Raw genomic sequence first — 19,859 nt, forward strand, 5'->3', positions numbered from 1 at the left:
TGAATGACAGCACGTGGCAAGAGACATAAAAGACACAGGTTCGATCCCTGGGTATGGAAGATCCCTTGGAGAAGGAAATGCCACCTCGCTCCAGTATTCTTGCCTGGGAAATCCCATGGACAGAGGAGCCTGGCAGGCTACAGTCCATGGGGTCACAAAGAGTCAGACACGACTAAAGTGACTTAGCACACACATAGTTTTCGAACTCCTTCATAGGTACAGACAGCATCCTGATGCCACAAATGCTTTGGGGGAGTGTCACACTCTCAGAAGACCAGGAAATACAGGCATACTGTCTATCGTGAAAATAAAGCCCTCTTACTGTTAAAAGATATAAATGTACACACAAAACAAATTGAAATGCTCATCAGATATATAAATATAAAAATAAATCCCATTTTCCCATCAATATTTATTTTTTCAGCAGACTCTCAAAAACCTTTTAAACAAATAGAGAAAATTAGAAATTATTATCTGTTATTTCAGAGACTGTTACACATCAGTGGGAAAAAAATACTAAAATCTCAGTCATAAAATAGGCAAGGAATATTTTTTCACATTAGAACTTTCTAATAATCAAAGAAATATAAATTCAATCTGCAAGATTCCTTCTTCTTCTCCTATTGGCAAGCTTTGTTTTCAAAGATAATAATGTAAACTGCTAAAGGTTGGTCATACCTTACTAGTGAGTATGTAAATTTGCGCATCTGTCTGAAAAACAATTTGTCGATATGTTTTAAATGACTTTGAGATACTCAGGCCCTTTGACCCAGCAGTTGCACACCTAGGAGCGGCGGAGCCTGGCGGGCTGCCGTCTATGGGGTCACACAGAGTCGGACACGACTGAAGCGACTTAGCAGCAGCAGCAGCAGAGCCTTTCCCAGGGGTGCTGTGCTCGGCATTGCTTCTGGCATCAGCTCTGCCCCACCTCCCCACCGCCCCACGACGGTGCTTTCTTTACCTTCTCAGTGTTACAGACTCACCCACAGTATTGGAGACAACTCCAGTGGGAAGGGAAAGGCCCTTGTGATGTGGGGAGGTTTTAAAAGCTCACCACCAGCCTGAAGAAGGGACACGCTCACTGAAGCCAGAGCATAAAGGGCAGTGATCCTGGAAAGTGAGAGTGGAGGGGAAAATGAGACCGTCCTGAATTAGGGAGGAGAGGGGCACCAACTCAATGGACATGAGCTTGAGCAAACGCTGGGAGATGGTGAAGGACAGGGAGGCCTCGTGTGCTGCAGTCCACGGAGTGGCAGAGTCAGTTAGCAATTGAACAACAACAAAGGGGTAAGAAGGAAGTGGGTACATGCAGAAAACAGGACACACATAAAATTCTTGTTGGAGGGAATAGAGGAGTGTTATCCTGTAAGTTTCTCTATATTTTAATTTTTTTCCAAGTTAAATGTAGTTATTTATAATATCCTAGTTTTATGTTTTCAATGCATAGAAAAAAGACTGGAGAAAAGGGGGGTGTGGAATATAACTTTGAAGAAAGTGTTCATTTGCTGATTTTTCGTTCAACTCTATCATGTACAAATACACGTTATCAGTCAACCGTGGCAAGGGTTTCCAAAATTTGATGGCAGGAAAGTTTTACATTGAGAACTGCTAGCCACTCGCTTGACTTATTCCCTCAGACTGCAGGACGGATCTGCAGGGCCCCCTGCAGCTGTGAGCACAGTGGGTGTTCGTCAAGGGTGGTGGGGAGACAGAGGGGAATGTTGGGGGACATAGGGGTGGGTGGGTGAGAGAAAGGCCCCCTTTGTAAACAGCAGCTTGTGAGTTCTCCGGGCACTTACGCTTTTTCGAGGCCCACCCCCCTCGCCCTCCCGCCCCGCCCCATCTACTCTGCAGCTCACTCACCGTGTCTCTAGTGGACCTGATGTACCCTGCTGGGGGTGGGGAGAGGACATGCCCAGGGAGGGGGCAGGGAGTGACTGTGGCGCACGTACAGCCTCCTGGTGTCCTTTCATGCAACTTTTTGAGCCGTCAAAGATCACAGAGAGAGGATCATTCTTCCTCTTGGGAATGCCTTTCTCAGCCTAAATGTTCAAGCATAACCAGGCAGGTTAACCAGGCTCTGCTGCAGCCTTGAGCCCCTCAGAACGTGCAGAATTGGACCCTGGGCTGGAAGGGGTAAGCAAGGCCCACAGCTGATGCCCTCCTCCAAGGCTGCTCTAGGCCTGCCCTCGGGAGGGGGGGCCTGCGCTGACTGCACCGTCTTGCCGCTTGTAGGAACTACACGGTGGTGAACACAGAGAAGGGCCTTCTGGAAGTGCAACACATGAGCTGTGCGGGCATGAAGCTGAGCTGCCAACTCAAGATCCAGAACTCGCTGTGGACGGCCACCGAGGTAACCGCGCCCCTGCAGGGCTCTAATCGACGTGGGTAACTCCCACCCCTGGGGGGTCAGGTTTAGCAACAAAACAGGCAGGACACCCAGGCACGTTTCGAACTTCAGATAGAACCCCAGCCCACACTTACTCACAGGGCCGGCTCACCCGCCCGCTCCTGACTGGTGGCTGGGGAGGAGCTTTGATGTGTCCAGGGCAGAATCCCAGCAAGAGGGATTCACCCCGATAGGCTGGTGAAGTGACTGGGCTTCTTATACCACTGCCTGCCTAACAGCAAATCCACTCAGCTTTGAGGCCTCTTGTTTTCATGTAAAGAGGTCAGCAGAAGGCACAAGGAACTGTCTTTTGAGAACTCCAGAGAGGAATGCCACAAAAACAAATGATCTGAAGCTACTGGGCGGGAGAATATGAATTGGTGCCACCTTTCCAGATGGCAAGTATAGTTCAAATATGCATCAGAAATCTCAACAATATTCATGCCTTTGTAAGTCTTAGTAATTTCTGTTTTAAGAATTTGCTCTAAGGAAAAACCCCAAGACATGCAAACACAGAAACACTCAGACAAGACAAAAGGGTAAGAATACTTATTCCAGTGTAACTCATAGTAGTGAAGATGAACAAATAAACATCTAACAGCACATGAGCCAAATTCTGCTGCACTCAAGTGATGGACATGCCTCATTCCCTAACAGACCAGGAAGGAGAGGGCCTCTGCCCACACTCATCGTCCTGGGAGAAGAAAAGTGCAGACACAGCATAGCAGTGTGGTCCCACTGTTGTTGGGAATGCAGACACACACCAGTACACAGAGAAAACTGGAAGTCTGGGCCCCAAATTTCAGAGGTGGCTTTCCCTGAAAATTGGATTGTGGTGTAGACGATTTTATGTTTTTCTTTAGACTATTTTGTAGTTTTCAGAGTTTCTAGAAAGAGCAGAAGTATGACACCAGCCAATCAGAAGGCCTCAATAACTGTTACTTCCCTAGGGGTGAAGGGCCTCCTGAGGCCGTGTGCACCCCGGGAGCTGGCAGGCCCGCTGCAGCCAGCTCTCATGCTAGCTGTCTCCTCTGCAGGACCAGAAGATCTACATCTACAGCCTCAAGGGCATGTGTCCACTGAACACACCCCAGCGGGCTTTGGACACCCCGGCCATCGTCACCTGCTTCTTGGCGGTACCTATTATAAAAAAGGTGAGAAAAGGAGGTGGGTCCACAGGTTTCTGGTTCTCTGTTGCCTGTTCTGTTGGACTGATAGGGAAGGGGGCAGAGCCATGCTCTTCTGGACCACCAGGCCTAGGTCACAGTCAACCGTAGAGACAGGAGGCCCGGGCCATTCTCAGTGCCTCTGGGTTTCTGAGAAGCTAAGTGTTGGCTGCTCAGTCGTGTCCAGCTCTTTGTGACCCCATGGACTGTAGCCCACCAGGTTCCTCTGTCCTTGGGATTCTCCAGGCAAGAATACTGGAGTGAGTTGCCATTTCCTCCTCCAGGGGATCGTCCTGACCCAGGGACTGAACCCGGGCCTCCTGCATTGCAAGCAGATTCTTTACCATCTGAGCCACCAGGGAAGCTAGTGACCAGTAAAACTAAGGGCTAAGCACAGGCAAGTGCCACAGCTCCAGCTGGAGTGAGATGCTTTTCTGGTACAGCTGGCATCCAGGAGCAGCAGCATGTGTGCCCTCTGAGAACCTGGCCCGGCACCCCCATGGCCACTCGGTCCCCAGGCCCTGGCAGGCCCTCACCCCTGTTGGGCAGCCGTATCCCCGCCCCCTCCAGCTCTGCCTGCTTTGGGATACACACCATCCAGCCTAGACCTCAGTCCCTGTGTGTCCGGTCTGGCCCCAAAGACTCACCACCTCAGCCTCTAGCTCCTGCCTTTCTCAAGTGAATCGTGAGTGATACCCGCCCCAGCCAGGACTCTGAGCACTGCTGCAGCTGAGATAAGACCCAGCCCACAGGCCCTGCCGCACCCCTCCCCACCCAGCACCATATGCCCAGCAGGCCCTTCCCTCCAGAAGCGATCCGGCTGCTCACACCTCTTCTTATTCATTTTTGAAGATCAGGGCCATGACCCCCCACTCTGAGAAGCTGAGCCCCCCTTTCCCCAGCTCCTCAGTGACGTCCCCAAGGCTTCTCCAGCCTCTGGAACCCCTTTGTGGGCCCTGAGGCACTTGTTTGTGCAGCTCCCCCCTCAAAGGGCCATTATTGGTGTGGCTTTGTTAAAACGAGTTGTTAAAATCTGATTCCAGTTTTCCCATCTGCAAAGTGGACGTAAAAGAGATGGTAAGGAGGATCTCTGGGCACAGCGTACCTAAAGCCATGGGCCAGCACACTGGGTAAATGAGAGCATTATTGCTACTTCCTGACAGTCGTGAACTACACTCTCCTCTCTACCCCTCTATGGTTTCATTTCTTAAGGGAAAAAAAACCCTGAAATCAATCTTCGAGTCAGTTATGACTGTGGCCCCACAGGCGCGGCTGGGCAGCTCAGGAGCTAGTTGCACTGAACCACAGAGCACGACACAAAGTGTTGCTTAAGGCCATGGCTGGCCAGAGCCCCGAGCCGGGGCCCCGCTGCCCGCGCGGCCGGCAGGAACAAAGCCCGCTCTGTGCGGAGCCTCCCTGTCGGCGTGTCTGCACCCTCAGAGGACGTGCTGCCCCTTGGCCGCAGAGGGCAGACCCTGAATTCTTGCACGTGCGTGTCCACACCCAGCCGGGACGTGGGACTCGCTGCCTGGCTGGGGCCTGGAGCTGGGACTCAGAGAGAGACCTTGCTTCTATTTGCTTTGGCTCTTTTCTGTCCTGGAATCCTGAAGATGGATTTTGATAACCATTCTGAGGGCTGTTGATCTCGGGGCTGGTTCACTCATCACCTTGGACAGCCTGCCTTCCCAGCTCCCGACAAGGAGGCTTTCTGCTGCTCGCCCTTGCTGGCTCAAGGCCGGGGCCACTGCCCTTTCCCGGCTCTGGCTTTGTGCTCCTGAACCCTTCCTGCCCCTCTCTCGGCCCACCTGGGCGTCGAGCCTGCTCAGCTGCTCTCTGCTCCCAGCTTTGCACAGACACTCCAAGGCGCCCAGGGCTGGGCTCAGCGTTCAGCACCGCCTCTGCCTGGTGACCTCTAGTGGTCGTAGAAGAACACGTGCTTCATGGCAGGGCAGGGCCACCCTGAGGACCCTCTCAGTGTCGGCTGGATGACAGGCGTTTCAGAGTAGATGTGGGAAGCAGGGCATGCGGCGTGGTGGCCAAGAGGTGCCTCCGTTAGAGGACTCAGCTGGAAGTGATTTCTTCAATACTTAGCTCGGCAGGCACCCGTTGGTACCTGAGCAGAAAGCTGGGGGGAGTCCCCGAGGTGGCTGGGAGTCAGCCCTTCCCTGTGCGGACCGGCCCTGGGGGCAGGCACAGGCCCAGGCCTGCTCTTGTGGAGCGCCGAGCGGGAGTCCTGGCCCCGTGGGGTACCCATAGCCAGCATGAGTTTACGCAGCAGAGTTCAGGGGAAGGAGGATACCACTGCCGCCTCGGAGGAGGCCTGGGGACCGAGGGGAAGGCTGGTCCCTCCTCCTTGCCCGGCAAGAGGTCCAGGCTCACCCAGGGTGGGCCGTGTGGTCCTAGCAGCACGCGGCCCTCACTCCCAGGGACTTCTGCTCCCAGGAAGGAGGGCAGAGGCAGCTCTTCTGGGCCTGAGCCACGCCTCCCTTGGGAGCACACCTGGAAGATCCTGCTGGCAGCCCCAGCCTTCGTTAGAAGCCAGGAGGTGCAGGCAGAAAGCACGTGCTCACAGGGTGCCTGCAGGGGTGGGTTGGGCACACGCTGTCTCTCTCCTGGGATGCCCCAGCTGCAAGGGCATCAAGCACCTTGTCTTCCCCCCTCAGAACTCCCACCTGGTGCTGGCGGGCCTGGCGGACGGCCTGGTGGCGGTGTTCCCGGCAGCGTGGGGCGCCCCGGACTACGGCTGCTCCTACCTGTGCTCGCACACGGCCAACAGAGCCAAGTTCAGCATCCCCGACGAGGACGCCCGGCAGAACCCCTACCCTGTGACGGCCATGGAGGTGGTCAACAGCGGATCTGAAGTCTGGTACAGCAACGGGCCGGGCCTGCTGGTCATTGACTGCGCGGCCCTGGAGATCCGCCGGCGGCTGGAGCCCTACGCGGCGCCCTCGGTGGTCACGTCGGTGGTGTGCGGCTCGGAGTGCCGTGGCGAGGAGGTGGTGTGGTGCCTGGATGATAGGGCCAACTGCCTGGTGCTGTACCACTCGGCAACCTACCAGCTGTGTGCCCGCTACTTCTGCGGGGACCCCAGCCCCCTAGGGGATGTGTTTCCCGTGTGCCCGATGGGCCCGCCGCCCCTGGACAGCCCCGCGGCCAGTCCGGGGGAGCCCACGAGGGGCTCCATCGCCGACGTGAGCTTCATGTTCAGTGAGGAGCTGGGCACGCAGATCCTCACCCACCAGGACTCGCTGACTGACTACTGCTCCCTGTCCTCCTGCTCTGCCGCCTCGCCGCACCCGGCGCCCACGGCCCTGTCCAGCCTGCCCTGCTCCCCGGCCAGCTCTGCCAGCTTGCCCTTCTCTGCTGACTGCGAGGACACCAGCCAGCTGCCTGAGCCCGCCATGGGCTCCAACAGGTCAGCGCATGATCTGAGCCCCGTGGACGGCGAGGCGTTCAGCCAGCACCTGCAGGCTGTGAAGGTCCTCGCCGTGAAAGACGTCATCTGGGTCCCCAGGTAGGTGTCCTGCAGGGGCGTCACCCTGCGCCCTCTCTGCTCTTGCTTTGGGGCCAGAGTGCAGGGAACCTTCAAGTACAGTCAGATGCATCAGGGGCCGCCTTTCTCTCCTGGAACTGGAGGGCTCCCTTTAGCAAACCTAAGAAGGCCTGCACAAAAGCCTGTCGGCCCACCAGAGCTCAGGGCAGCAGAGAGGAGAGCCGTGGTCAGGTTTCCGACCGGGAAAGGGCTTCTCACCCAGCTCTGGGGCCCTCTCGGTAACCCGATCCATTTGCTGAAGCTGAGTCTGTTTCCCTGCCTTTCTGCACACCCGCTCCGTTTCCCCTTGGAGAGCACAGCCCTGGACAAACGGTTCCCCTGCGGGGTTTTGGTTTCTTAGGCGAGGTGGAGATATCATCGTCATTGGCCTGGAGAAGGAGGCAGGAACTCAGCGGGGCCGCGTGATTGCTGTCTTGAAAGCCCGAGAGCTGACTCCGCACGGGTAAGACGGAGGGCAGCTATGTGGGGGCCAGGCTGTAGCTTAGGGAATCGAGGCCCCGCTGCCACCTCCCTGCGTGATGGCCATGGCCCTTCCATCCTCTATCCAAAACCGACAGCATCCACCCCTGTCAGCAGAGGCAGAAGAGGAACAACACAGAGTCTGCGGGAGGCAGCTCCCAGGGGATCAGTAAATGCCAGCTGAGCTGGGCATCGGTCACAGTCATGGCTACCTTTTCTGGGGGGCCCCATGCACCTGTGGACCCCTGCCCTGCCTGAGGTAGCCTGCAGAGCCCCAGCTCAGCTGCAGTCGCAATGGGGATCCAAGTGGTCCCCCACTCTTCCTGCCAAGCAGGGGAGCCCTCCTGAGGAGCCTCTCCTCCCACTGGGCACCAAGTGGAGCCATGCTGCCAGGCCACACCAGCCTTCACCATGTCCATGCCCGCCATGCCCGTTTCTGGGCTCAGCTGTAGTTGCCCACCGTCAGGAGGCAGGCCAGCCGCCACCATAAGATGCCTGTCAGACCCCGCCTGCCTGGCTGTACTGATGCAAGGCTGGTCCGGCCAGTGTTCCTGGAGCTGTCAGGCAGTCCGCGGCGTCCATACCACTGGGCTGAGTCCCACGTGCTTCTCTCCCTTACGGAGAAATCACATTCGGCCCATTTTCCCCGGAGCAGAACAGTGATGGAGATGTACATGGCCCCTGGGCCAGTGGCCCTTGCCCTACCCGTGGTTCTGGAGACTGGAGCTGGGTTTGCTCCTGAGTGCTGGCTGAGTGTGGGGGCAGTGGTCCCCAGGTCCCAGGTCAGGCTTCCAGGGGAGCAGGTGTGTCCATACAGCCCAGGCCTGTTGACCTTGGAGTGCCCACCATCAGTGCCCTTGACTTTTCCCCTGCCGTTGTTTTTCCCCCAAAGACAGGTTTACCAAGAGCAGGCACCCTCACTGCAGGGAGAAAGCAGCCCAGGCAGCCAGCAAAAAGAAGGCCATAGCTTGAGCCCGCCAGATGTGTCTGGCAGGCTTGACGCATCTTGGGCCGTAGCTTGAGCCCAAGTCTCAGATGCATCTGAGACATTTCGTCCCTTGGCAAATAGCTACCGAGTGCCCGAGACATGCAAGGCCCACGAGAGCAGATTCCTGTACACATCCCAGTTTACATGCTGGCCTTGGTGCCATCAGGCCGCACGGACAGAGGGAGGAGAGGCTGGCAGTGTCTGTTCAGAGCGGGGCACACAGCCTGCAGAGGCCCGGAAGGAAATGTGTAGGGTGTGCCCAGGTCATGCCGAACTTGCTTTTAAAAATGTACGTAGTTTGGACTTGGCACAAGTTTTCTGTCCAGTATATTCCCCTATATTTTCTAGGCATGTGGAAACATAGTAAGAGAAGAATCATACCCCTCTTGAGTGGCAAGGAAATTGAGTTAAAGCTTAAAACCTGTCATAGACCATTGATAAGCAAGAATTGTTAGACAGAATTGATCATTCCAGCCTCTCTCAGCATCTGCAGGGGCACTGATTGCAGGACTCCTACAGATACAGAAGTCCAAGGATGCTCAAGTCCTTATATATGAAATGATATAATATACTCAGCCCTGGGATTCCCAGGAGGCTCAGTGGAAAAGAATCTGCCTGCTAAGGCAGAAGGCACAGGTTCAATCCCTGGGTCAGGAAGGTCCCCTGGAAAAGGAATTGGCAAGCCACTCCAGTATTCTTGCCTGGAGAATCCCAAGGACAGAGGAGCCTGGTGGGCTACAGTCCATGTGGTCACAAAGAGTCCAACATGAATAAGCAACTAAGCACACACAAGGACACACAGTCAGCCCTCCATATCCAAGGATGCCAAATTCGTAGACACGAAGGCTGACCATTTTTTCTGGACACGTTGGGGTCTGAGGTATGTTAGGGAGGATACCTGCTCTGAGGTGAAGCTGAAATGATGCCCTGTTTTAGGCTTTAGAAAGACTTTCCACATGCTAGACCACCAGACAGAGAGGCACATCGCTGGTGCCAGACTGGGGTGCACAGATGCCCCCTTAGCCAGGCTCTGTCCTCTGAGGAGCTGCAGGGTGAGGGTCGCCACCCTGACCAAGCAGGAACTCCTGTGGGTTTTCTCAGACCCCTTCTCTCTGCAGGATTCTCACGGATGCTGCCGTGGTGGCAAAGGACACGGTTGTGTGCGGCTTCGAGAATGAAAACCTGGAGTGGTGCCTGGCGGTCTGGCGGGGCTGGGGCACGCAGGAGTTTGACATTTTCTACCAGTCCTATGAGGAGCTGGGCCGGCTGGAGGCCTACGTGCGGAAGAGGAGGTGATTCCTGTGGGGCGAGCGTTCCCTGAACGTGTCCAGCGTGGGCCTGCAGTCTGAGCCCTCAGCCTGCAGCCCACAGCCCTCTGAGGACCCGGCAGGGTTGTCCTCCAAACCACTTGCTGCTAAGAAGTGCTGAGAAGACCCCACCACACCGGGGGTTTAAGGGTTCTCCTGTTCCAGGACACAGTCCCCTGGGTACCTGCCCCCCCCAATACTGGTTTTACAGCCCAAGGGAAGGCAGTGGGCAGAACTGATTGGGCCCCTGCCCTCTCTGTCCACTCTCAGGGCTGCGCCTGGCTGGCCTCGTGGGCCTCCCCACTTTCACCCCCAGGCCTGGGGTGGAATTACACTAGGGCCCTCAGTCGGGGAGCAGCTCAGGGCAGGGAGGGAGGAGGGCTGTGACCCCTGCCCCTTCCCCTGGCAGCTCCCCGGCTCTCAGCACGTTTCTCAAGCTCCCGGGTCCCCGGAGCCTGGGGCCCCACTTGGGCAAGCGGAGATCAGATGTCTCCCGCTTGGGAAAGCCTGTGTGTGAAAAGCCTCAGAAGGACCCCAAGAGGAGCACTGCCCGGCGTGGGGATGAATGGGCTCCTTTAAGTGACGGGCCGGGAAGCCAAGAGCCGCACAGGGCGGAGCGCGCCTTAGCTGCTGCATTCTTCTGCCGACAGAAGGCAGGAGAGACTCCATCCTTCAGCAGGGCTTGAGAAAGGGCCTGTGTTTACAGCTTTGTGAAATAAACTCGGACACAGCTGCAGCATAAGCCCTGTTTGTTTGCACATAATAAGCTTTTCTATTACTTTAAGTCATATCTCAATGGTTAGACCTTATTGTGAAATCACATTATATCAAATTATCTATTTGCTAAACAGTACAGCAGAATAAAAAAAAGTGAAATTGTCAAAGGGGGATGTATGGGTACGACAGCAAGAACTTTCACAAAGGATGCACACACTTGTGTGTGCACACACATGCATTCGTGTTCACTTCATCACTAAGAGTAACTGTTTGAGGCTGCTTAACCCGGCACAGGAGTGGGAACCTGAGATCATCCTCCAGTGCAAACTGTTGACTTTTTTCTAAAATTAAATTATAAAAATCAAACTTTAGGTTTTGCTGGGGTATGTAGGCAAATGTGATTCCTTTTATCTGAAAATAAACAGACTCTCAAGAATGAAGTCACAGCTTCTGTCTGTGGAGCACACACAGTAACAGTCCAAGCATGTTCCACCCGGCCCACTTGCTGTCCTGGCAGGAGGGGCGTGCCCTCCAGGCTCATGTGCCCCCAGTAATTTCTGTGGGCAGAGACGGGCTCTATCAGTCTCCCCGCTTGCTTTCTATGGCCTCAGGAGGACTGGAGTCTGAGCCTCCAGCCCGCGTCCCTGCCGTTCACCCCTAGCAGGCACTCGGAGGTTACCGCTCCCCCATCCTGCCGTCTCCACACCGCCTGGCTGCCTAGTTAACTTCTCACATGCAAACCAGGCCCTGTGCCTCCTTTCCCAAACCTGTGCTCCACCTCACTTGCGGCCATACTGCTCTGTGGCCCTCAGGAGCCCCGGATCGGGTCCCAGCCTTCCCCTCTGCCCTCGCCCAGCCCCAGGATGGCGACAAGCTGCAGTGAGCTCGGCCCGTGTTCTCAAGAGCCAGCTGGGGGGCTCTTCTCCACCAAAGTTTGAAATCGTACGGAAGTGGTTCATTAACCTGAATACCTTAAACTTAAAAACTTAAATGGAAAAATTTCTACAAACCAAAATGATAAACAGTCAATTGAGGGGAAATATTTGTAACAAAAAGGAGAGACAAGTAGTTGGTTTATCCTTTAAGCAAAAAGTTTGTAGCTGTTGCTGAAAAAGAGAAAACTCAAGAGGAAAACGGGTAGAGGACATAAACAAGACTCAGCCTGACCCAACAGTTAAGGCAAGAGTTGTGGAGACAAGGATGAAATGCTGTTTATGGGCTTGCCCAGGGGCACTGTGGAGACGCCTGAGTACGGCTTGAGAAGAATCCGTGAGGGCCGGCTTGGCAGGAGCCGTCCCCCGCCTCCCTGGTCCTCACTGGAGCACCAGGGCAGGGCCCCCACACCGGGGGAGAGGGGCAGCGAGGCCCTGGGCAGTGAAGGGGGAGCTGCCCGCCACACCAGCCCCAGCTACCTCCCTTTGGGCTCTTTGTCATGTCACAGACAAGGAAAGTGCTTTGTTGTATAAGCATTGTCCTGCTCTCTGTTAACCCGGAGCCAAATGCAATTCAGGTATATTTGCTACAGGCCAAAGCAAAGCCCCGAGACCTAACAGGTGATGCTCTGGAGCTGACCCTAACAAGCATCAGTTCAAGTTTGGGCAGAGACTAGAGACCTGAGCAACGGCGGACTGGAACATTCTGTGGCCGGCCATGCCAAAGCTTACTTCTGCATTATGAGCACTGGGCATGACTTGGCCTGTAGATCTTGTCCCTGGAACCACCACAGGTACAGAGGGAGGTCTGGGGCTTCAACCTCCTTCCCAAAGGCCAAGATGTCACACTAAGGGTGTGACATCTGTAAGTGTAAACCCTCCACCCTAGGCAAGCTACCCTAGTCCTGTGGCTCTGGTTTCTCCTCTGTGAGATGGCCATGACATGTCTTACCCCACCAGGGTTGGTTGGGGACCAAGAGAGACAAATAGGTGACAGTCCAGCCTCACCCTGACCCAGGGCCAGGGCTGCCTCCTGGCCTCTGGTCATGACCACCATCCCACCTGATTGGGTGGGACCCAGGGCCCTCACCCAGCACACACACAAGTCCTCTCTGAGAACTGCTCCAGGGAAACACGGCTCTGTTTCTGTGAAATAGCCCAACTCTAAACGTAAATTTCCTGGGACTTCCCTGGTGGTCCAGTGGCTAAGACTGTGTGCTTCCAATGCAGGGCACCCGAGTTCAATCCCTGATCAGGGAATCAGATCCCACAGGCCACAACTGAGAGTTCCACCCCACAGCTGAAGATCCTGCATGCTACAACTAAAGATCCCCAATGTTGCAACTAAGACTCGGCACAGCCAAGTAAATGTTCTAAATTTTTAAAAATAAATCTCTTTTTTTCTGAAGTATTCAGAAGACTTTTACTAACACCTTTGCTTGAGAATTGAGTTAGGGTGTAACACACATCACAGTAGATGAAAGCTGATGTATGGGTGTAAGAAGGCAATAGGAATCCCATTGGGAACACATGCTTTAAAAATGAAATAGAAGTAATGATAGGCACACAAATAAAATTTTAAAATTTCCCCTTTGCCCTCCACGGGCTGTGCCGTCACTGTGTTCCCTGCTCTTCTGGGCCTGGGGTCTGGCTGCACATTCTACCCCCAGCCTTCAGGAGAGGCCATGGGACTAGTTCTGGCAAACAGGGTGCAGGGTGCGTGGAAGGGTTGCCCATCACGTGGGGTGAGAGCACTGGGTTGTCCCTGTGAGACTCTCCAGGGAGCTCTCCACTCTGTCCCCAGGATCTGCAGCTAGAGCTGGTACTTGTTCAATCAGCTTGAGTTGCTAAGAGGTGGCCCAGAGTGTCCCAACACTCCACCACGCACACAGAGTAAGAGCAAGACGTGAGCTTTGTGGTTGTCACCCAAGTTCACCTGGCCATGATGCTTGATACTAGCCGCTGATGCCTCACCCCCTCCACACCCACCCCCAGCACACTCACACAGGGCTCCCCTGCCCTCAGACCAGGCTCTACAGTGCTGTTCTCTCTGCCCGGCTCTCCCAGACTGAGAACTTCTCGAGGAAGGGGACAGGGAATTGAGATCCAAATGGGCAAAAAGCCTCATCCTGAAAGAAAAGGAAAACATGGAGCTGGAGTACCATAATTCGTGAAACAAGAACCATCCACATGGTCTCATAACCTTCAGTGTAGAAGACCAAGAGTTCAGACCTGTAGTTGCCTTGAGAGGTGAATCAGATGGCTAGGATGGACTTTTTATATCATGAGTGTTATTTACTTTAAAAAATCAAAACTAGTATATAAAATCATCAAAAGCATTTTGGAACCCTGTTATTAAAAGTGGCCATTTCATACTTCACCATCCTCATGTACGCGTCGCCATCCTCACGTACACGTCGCCATTCTCACGTATACGTCACCATTCTCATGTATGCCCCTGGATGTTAAATCTGGACCTACTGCATTTCTCCACTCAAGGGTAGTAGGGCTCTTCTTCAGAAGGCCGCCGATTACATCTCCACACACACTCACCCTCGTCCACACACGCCTATGCAAAAATTTGTGCATACAAACACACATAAGCATATACCTACTACTTAGAATGAGCCTGAGGCAAGTTGAGTATCCAAGGATTTCAGAGACAGTGTTTAAAGGATAAAGGAGCCCACCATAAAGCGGATTACTCTGGCTGAGTGCTGATGGTTTATTAACTAGTTAATTGAAATAGTGCAAGTGTTAGTAACCACTGACCGAAACCACCTGCGTAGCCAGGCACAATGATAATCTCTTGTAAGCGTTGTCTTGCAATCAGAGGTCCCAGTAAGGAACAAGGTGCTGCCACAAGAAAACAGAATTTGGAAGGGGCCAAAAGGCCACAGAACTGGAAAAGGTCAGTTTTCATTCCAATCCCAAAGAAAGGCAATGCCAAAGAATGCTCAAACTACCGCACAATTGCACTCATCTCACACGCCAGTAAAGTAATGCTCAAAATTCTCCAAGCCAGGCTTCAGCAGTACATGAACCGTGAACTTCCAGATGTTCAAGCTGGTTTTAGAAAAGGCAGAGGAACCAGAGATCAAATTTCCACCATCCGCTGGATCATGGGAAAAGCAAGAGAGTTCCAGAAAAACATCTATTTCTGCTTTATTGATTATGCCAAAGCCTTTGACTATATGGATCACAATAAACTGTGGAAAATTCTGAAAGAGATGGCAGACCATCTGACCTGCCTCTTGAGAAACCTATATGCAGATCAGGAAGCAACAGTTAGAACTGGACATGGAACAACAGACTGTTTTCAAATAGGAAAAGGAGTACGTCAAGGCTGGATATTGTCACCCTGCTTATTTAACATCTATGCAGAGTACATCATGAGAAACGCTGGACTGGAAGAAGCACAAGCTGGAATCAAGATTGCCCAGAGAAATATCAATAACCTCAGATAGGCAGATGACACCACCCTTATGGCAGAAAGTGAAGAGGAACTAAAAAGCCTCTTGATGAAAGTGAAAGAGGAGAGTGAAAAAGTTGGCTTAAAGCTCAACATTCAGAAAACGAAGATCATGGCATCTGGTCCCATCACTTCATGGGAAATAGATGGGGAAATAGTGTCAGACTTTATTTTTGGGGGCTCCAAAATCACTGCAGATGGTGATTGCAGCCATGAAATTAAAAGACGGTTACTCTTTGGAAGGAAAGTTATGACCAACCTAGATAGTATATTCAAAAGCAGAGATATTACTTTGCCAAAAATGGTCTGTCTAGTCAAGGCTATGGTTTTTCCTGTGGTCATGTATGGATGTGAGAGTTGGACTGTGAAAAAAGCTGAGCACCGAAGAATTAATGCTTTTGAACTGTGGTGTTGGAGAAGACTCAAGAGAGTCCCTTGGACTGCAAGGAGATCCAACCAGTCTATCCTAAAGGAGATCAGTCCTGGATGTTCATTGGAAAGACTGATGCTGAAGCTGAAAGTCCAATACTTTGGCCGCCTCATGCGAAGAGTTGACTCATTGGAAAAGACCCTGACGCTGTGAGATATTGGGGGCAGGAGGAGAAGGGGATGACAGAGAATGAGATGGCTGGATGGCATCACTGACTCGATGGACATGAGTTTGAGTGAACTCTGGGATTGTGATGGACAGGAAGGTCTGGCGTGCTGTGATTCACGGGGTCACAAAAATTCAGACATGAGTAAGTGACTGAACTGAAAAAGGAGGGGGCTTGGCATGTTCTACCAACATCCCAGAATCCTTCTTGCTGGATTCTATCTTGGTTGAGATGTGTGCACCACCAGGAAGGACCTCGAATCAGAGTAGGAGCCAAGCAAAGTGACTGACCAGAGACACCCTGGAAATTAACCCTTTTACCAAAGAATAAAATCCAAGAGAGACTGCAAACCATGGGGCAGAGCAGTTCTCTGGGTTCCCTCACCTCGCTGCTCTCTGCTCGCATGCCCCTTCCCAATAAAGCCTTTTGCTTTGTCAGCACGTATGTCTCCTTGGACAATTCATCTCCCAGGGTCAGACAGGAGTCCACCTTCAGGCCCTGAAGGGGTCATCCTTCCTGCAACATAAGTTGCAAAAGTTGGAATGATACCAAAAAAGAGAAGTTATTTACAGCATGTAAGTTGTAGTTGTAATTTAAAAGATATGTATAATTTCTAATAAATTCAAGGGATGAGATCTGATTGGACAGAATGCCCAAAGAACTATGGACAGAGGTTCATAACATTGTACAGGAGATGGTGATCAAAACCATCCCCAGAAAAAGAAATGCAAAAAAAAAAAAAAGCAAAATGGTTGTCTGAGGAGGACTTACAAATAGCTGAGACAAGAAGGAAGGATATACCCATCTGAACGGAGAGTTCCAAAGATTAGCAAGGAGAGATAAGAAAGCCTGCCTAAAGTGGAAAAAAAATGCAAAGAAATAGAGGAAAACAATGGAATGGGAAAAACTAGAGGTCTCTTCAAGAAAATTAGAGATACCAAGGGAACATTTCATGCAAAGATGGGCACAATAAAGAACAAATACTGTATGGGCCTAAGAGAAGCAGAAGATATTAAGAAGAGGTGGCAAGAATACACAGAAGAACTGTACAAAAAAGATCTTCAAGACCCAGATAACCTGATGGTGTGATCATTCACTTAGAGCCAGACATCCTGGAGTGCGAAGGCAAATGGGCCTTAGGAAGTATCATTACAAACAAAGATAGTGGAAGTGATGGAATTCTAGCTGAGCTATTTCAAATCCTAAAATATGATGCTGTTAAAGTGTTACACTCAATATGCCAGAAAATTTGGAAAACTCAGCAGTGGACACAGGACTGAAAAAGGTCAGTTTTCATTCCAATCCCAAAGAAACTCAGTGACAAAGAATATTCAAATTGCTGCACGACTGCACTCATCTCACACACTAGCAAAGTAATGCTCAAAATTCTCCAAGTGAGGCTTCAACAGTATGTGAACCGAAAAACTTCCAGATGTTCAAGCTGGATTTAGAAAAGGCAGAGGAACCAGAGATCAAATTGCCAACATCCGTTGGATCATAGAAAAAGCAAGATAATTCCAGAGAAACATCTACTTCTGCTTCATTAACTAGGTTAAAGCCTTTGTGTGGATCACAACAAACTAGAAAATTCTTCAAGAGATGAGAATACTAGACCACTTTACTTGCCTCCTAAGAAATCTACATGCAGGTTGGGAAGCCACAGTTAGAACTGAACATGGAACAATGGACTGGTTCTAAATTGGGAAAGGAGTACATCAAGGCTGTATATTGACAACTTGCTTATTTAACCTACATGCAGAGTATATCATGCAAAATGCCGAATCAGATGAAACAAAAGCTGGAATCAAGATTGCAGGGTGAAATACCAATAACCTCAGATATGCAAATGATACCACCCAAATGAGAAGAGGCACTGAAGAGCCTCTTGATGAAAGTGAAAGAGAAGAGTGAACAAGTTGGCTTAAAACTCAACATTTACAAAACTAAGATCATGGCATCCCGTCCCATCACTTCATGGTAAATAGATGAAGAAATGATGGAAACAGTGACAGACTATTTTGGTGGGCTCCAAAATCACTGCAGATGGTGATTGCAGCCATGAAATTAAAAGACACTTGCCCCTTGGAAGGAAAGCTGTGCTAAACCTAGACAGTGTTTAAAAACCCTCTATGTGTAAAAAGAGCCTCTGTTTCCACATCATTTTGCCGACAAAGGTCCGAATAGTTAAAGCTATGGTTTTTCCAGTAGACATGTACAGATGTGAGAGCTGGACAATAAAGAAGGCTGAACATCAAAGAATTGATGCTTTTGAACTGTGGTGCTAAAGAAGACTCTTGAGAGTCCCTTGGACTGCAAGGAGATCAAACCAGTTAATCCTAAAGGAAATCAACTCTGGATATTTATTGGAAGGACTGATGCTGAAGCTCCAATACTTTGGCCACCTGATTTGAAGAGCCAGCTCATTGGAAAAGACCCTGATGCTGGGAAAGATTGAAGACAAAAGGATAAGGGGGCAGAAGAGGATGAGATGGTTAGATAGCATCACCCACTTAATGGACACAAATCTAAGCAAACTCCAGGAGATAGTGAAGGACAGGGAGCCTGGTGTGCTGTGGTCCATGAGGTCTCAGAGTCGGACATGACTTAGTGACTAAACAAGAATAATAACAAAGGATGAAGACTGTTTTCCAGGAGAACCAGTCACATAATCCATGTAATTAGAGGGTTGGAACTTTCAGTCCCACTTCCTGACCTCCAGGGAGAGGAGATGAGTTAGAGTTTGAATTGATCGGGAATTACCAATATTTAATCATCGTACCTATATAATAAAATCTCCATAAACACCCAAAAAGACAGATTTGAAGAGCTTCTCCCTATGGTGAACATATGTAGATTTGTGGAGGGTGATGCACCCAGAGAGGTCACTCACTCCTTCCCCATTCCTTGCCCTAGGTATTTCTTCCACCTGGCTGTTCTTGAGTTATATCCTTTTATAATAAACTCATAATCTAGTAAGCAGTATGTTTCTCTAAGGTTTGTGAGCCACTTTAGTGGGGCTCACTGGAATCTCCAGTCTATAGCCAGTCAGTTAGAAGCACAGGTGATGACCTGGACTTGGATTAGCATGTGAAATGTGTGTCAAGGGCAGGGCGGTCTTGTAGGAATCTGACACTATCTCTGGGTAGATAGTGTCAGGTTTGAGTTGAATTGTAAGACCTCCAGCTGATTTCAGAGAATTACTTGGTGGTGTATGGAAATTTCCTTCTCCCTTATTTGGGTTGAGTGTGAAACCCACCAACTGCAATGTTAGGAAGGCTCAGAAACCACAAGAAGAACTATGACTAAGTTGAATATGAAGATGACTAAGAAGAAGGTTAGTGTGGAACAAGGAAGAAGAATGTGGCTCCCAGGCAGTAGGTAGCATTTGGGGCCCAGCTTTATAGTTAGTGCAGCACTTGATTGTGTAGCCTTTGTAGCGTTTCATATATGTTTGCCTGTGTCTTAGCACTGAAGGTAATCTAGTAGTTTAGACTTTGATTTTAATTGTTTATAAGTGGGAGTCAATAAAATTTTAAATAATGTTTAATTGGAGAAAATTGTCAATACTCAGCTGTTATGTGTTAGATATATAAGAAGTGTGTTAATATTTAGAGATGGGTTATTGTTTCATGTGTAATAGATTCACAAGCCAGATAAACTGGGCATCAGCAATGTATAGACAGTAACATGTAAGCCCAACAGCATGCTCACAGCCTGGTTCCCAGCCCTGCACCCAGGAAATGTGCATGATCCCAGAGTTAACTGAAGGCAGAGGGAGACAGCTATGAAGATGCTTTGGGTTTGCCATCTTAAAATGCCAGAAGTCCCCCATTTCTCTGACCTAGGGGCCAGAAAGATCAAGAGGATGACAGCATCCGATTTCCATCTTTTCCAAGCCACTCCACTCCAGGGCAGACCCCCACACCTCCACCACACCCATAAAGGACCCAGAAGGAGTGAGCTGAGGGAGGAAAGATCACCAGAGGCGCCCTGCTGGGCACACCTGTGGGATTCTGCAGGGGCAAACCTTCACGAGGTGGCACATAGCAGCAGTTTGGGAGGCCAGGGATGGCCCAACACCATCCCATGGGTCATGCAACTCTAGGACTTACCTTCCCCACCCTGGAGACTGCAAAAAGGAGACCCAGGTGGGAGCCCACTGTCTGAACCATGGTCCGCTGTAGATAGAGTTTTTATATGTGACCCAAGTTCTTATCAGTTTAAGATAGCTCTTATCAGCTTAAGATCTTATAAGAGGTTTTTTGTAAGCCTCATGGTAA

The 19,859-nt window shown here is 51.1% G+C and overlaps 1 protein-coding gene across 1 annotated transcript in view; it reads left to right on the top strand.

Annotated features, from left to right (window-relative positions):
- Positions 1-11,019, top strand: part of LRRK1 (leucine rich repeat kinase 1) — a 135,957-nt gene extending 124,938 nt beyond the window's left edge. The window contains exons 29-33 of the mRNA XM_040257040.1: positions 2,236-2,353; positions 3,427-3,543; positions 6,219-7,069; positions 7,449-7,550; positions 9,674-11,019. Of these exons, the coding sequence (XP_040112974.1) occupies positions 2,236-2,353; positions 3,427-3,543; positions 6,219-7,069; positions 7,449-7,550; positions 9,674-9,851 (1,366 nt within the window). The 3' untranslated portion in view covers positions 9,852-11,019. The remainder of the gene's footprint in view (positions 1-2,235; positions 2,354-3,426; positions 3,544-6,218; positions 7,070-7,448; positions 7,551-9,673) is intronic.
- The last annotated feature ends 8,840 nt before the right edge of the window (positions 11,020-19,859 follow it).

Source organism: Oryx dammah, unplaced genomic scaffold (assembly GCF_014754425.2).
Source record: "Oryx dammah isolate SB20612 unplaced genomic scaffold, SCBI_Odam_1.1 HiC_scaffold_16, whole genome shotgun sequence".
Taxonomy (NCBI): domain Eukaryota; kingdom Metazoa; phylum Chordata; class Mammalia; order Artiodactyla; family Bovidae; genus Oryx; species Oryx dammah.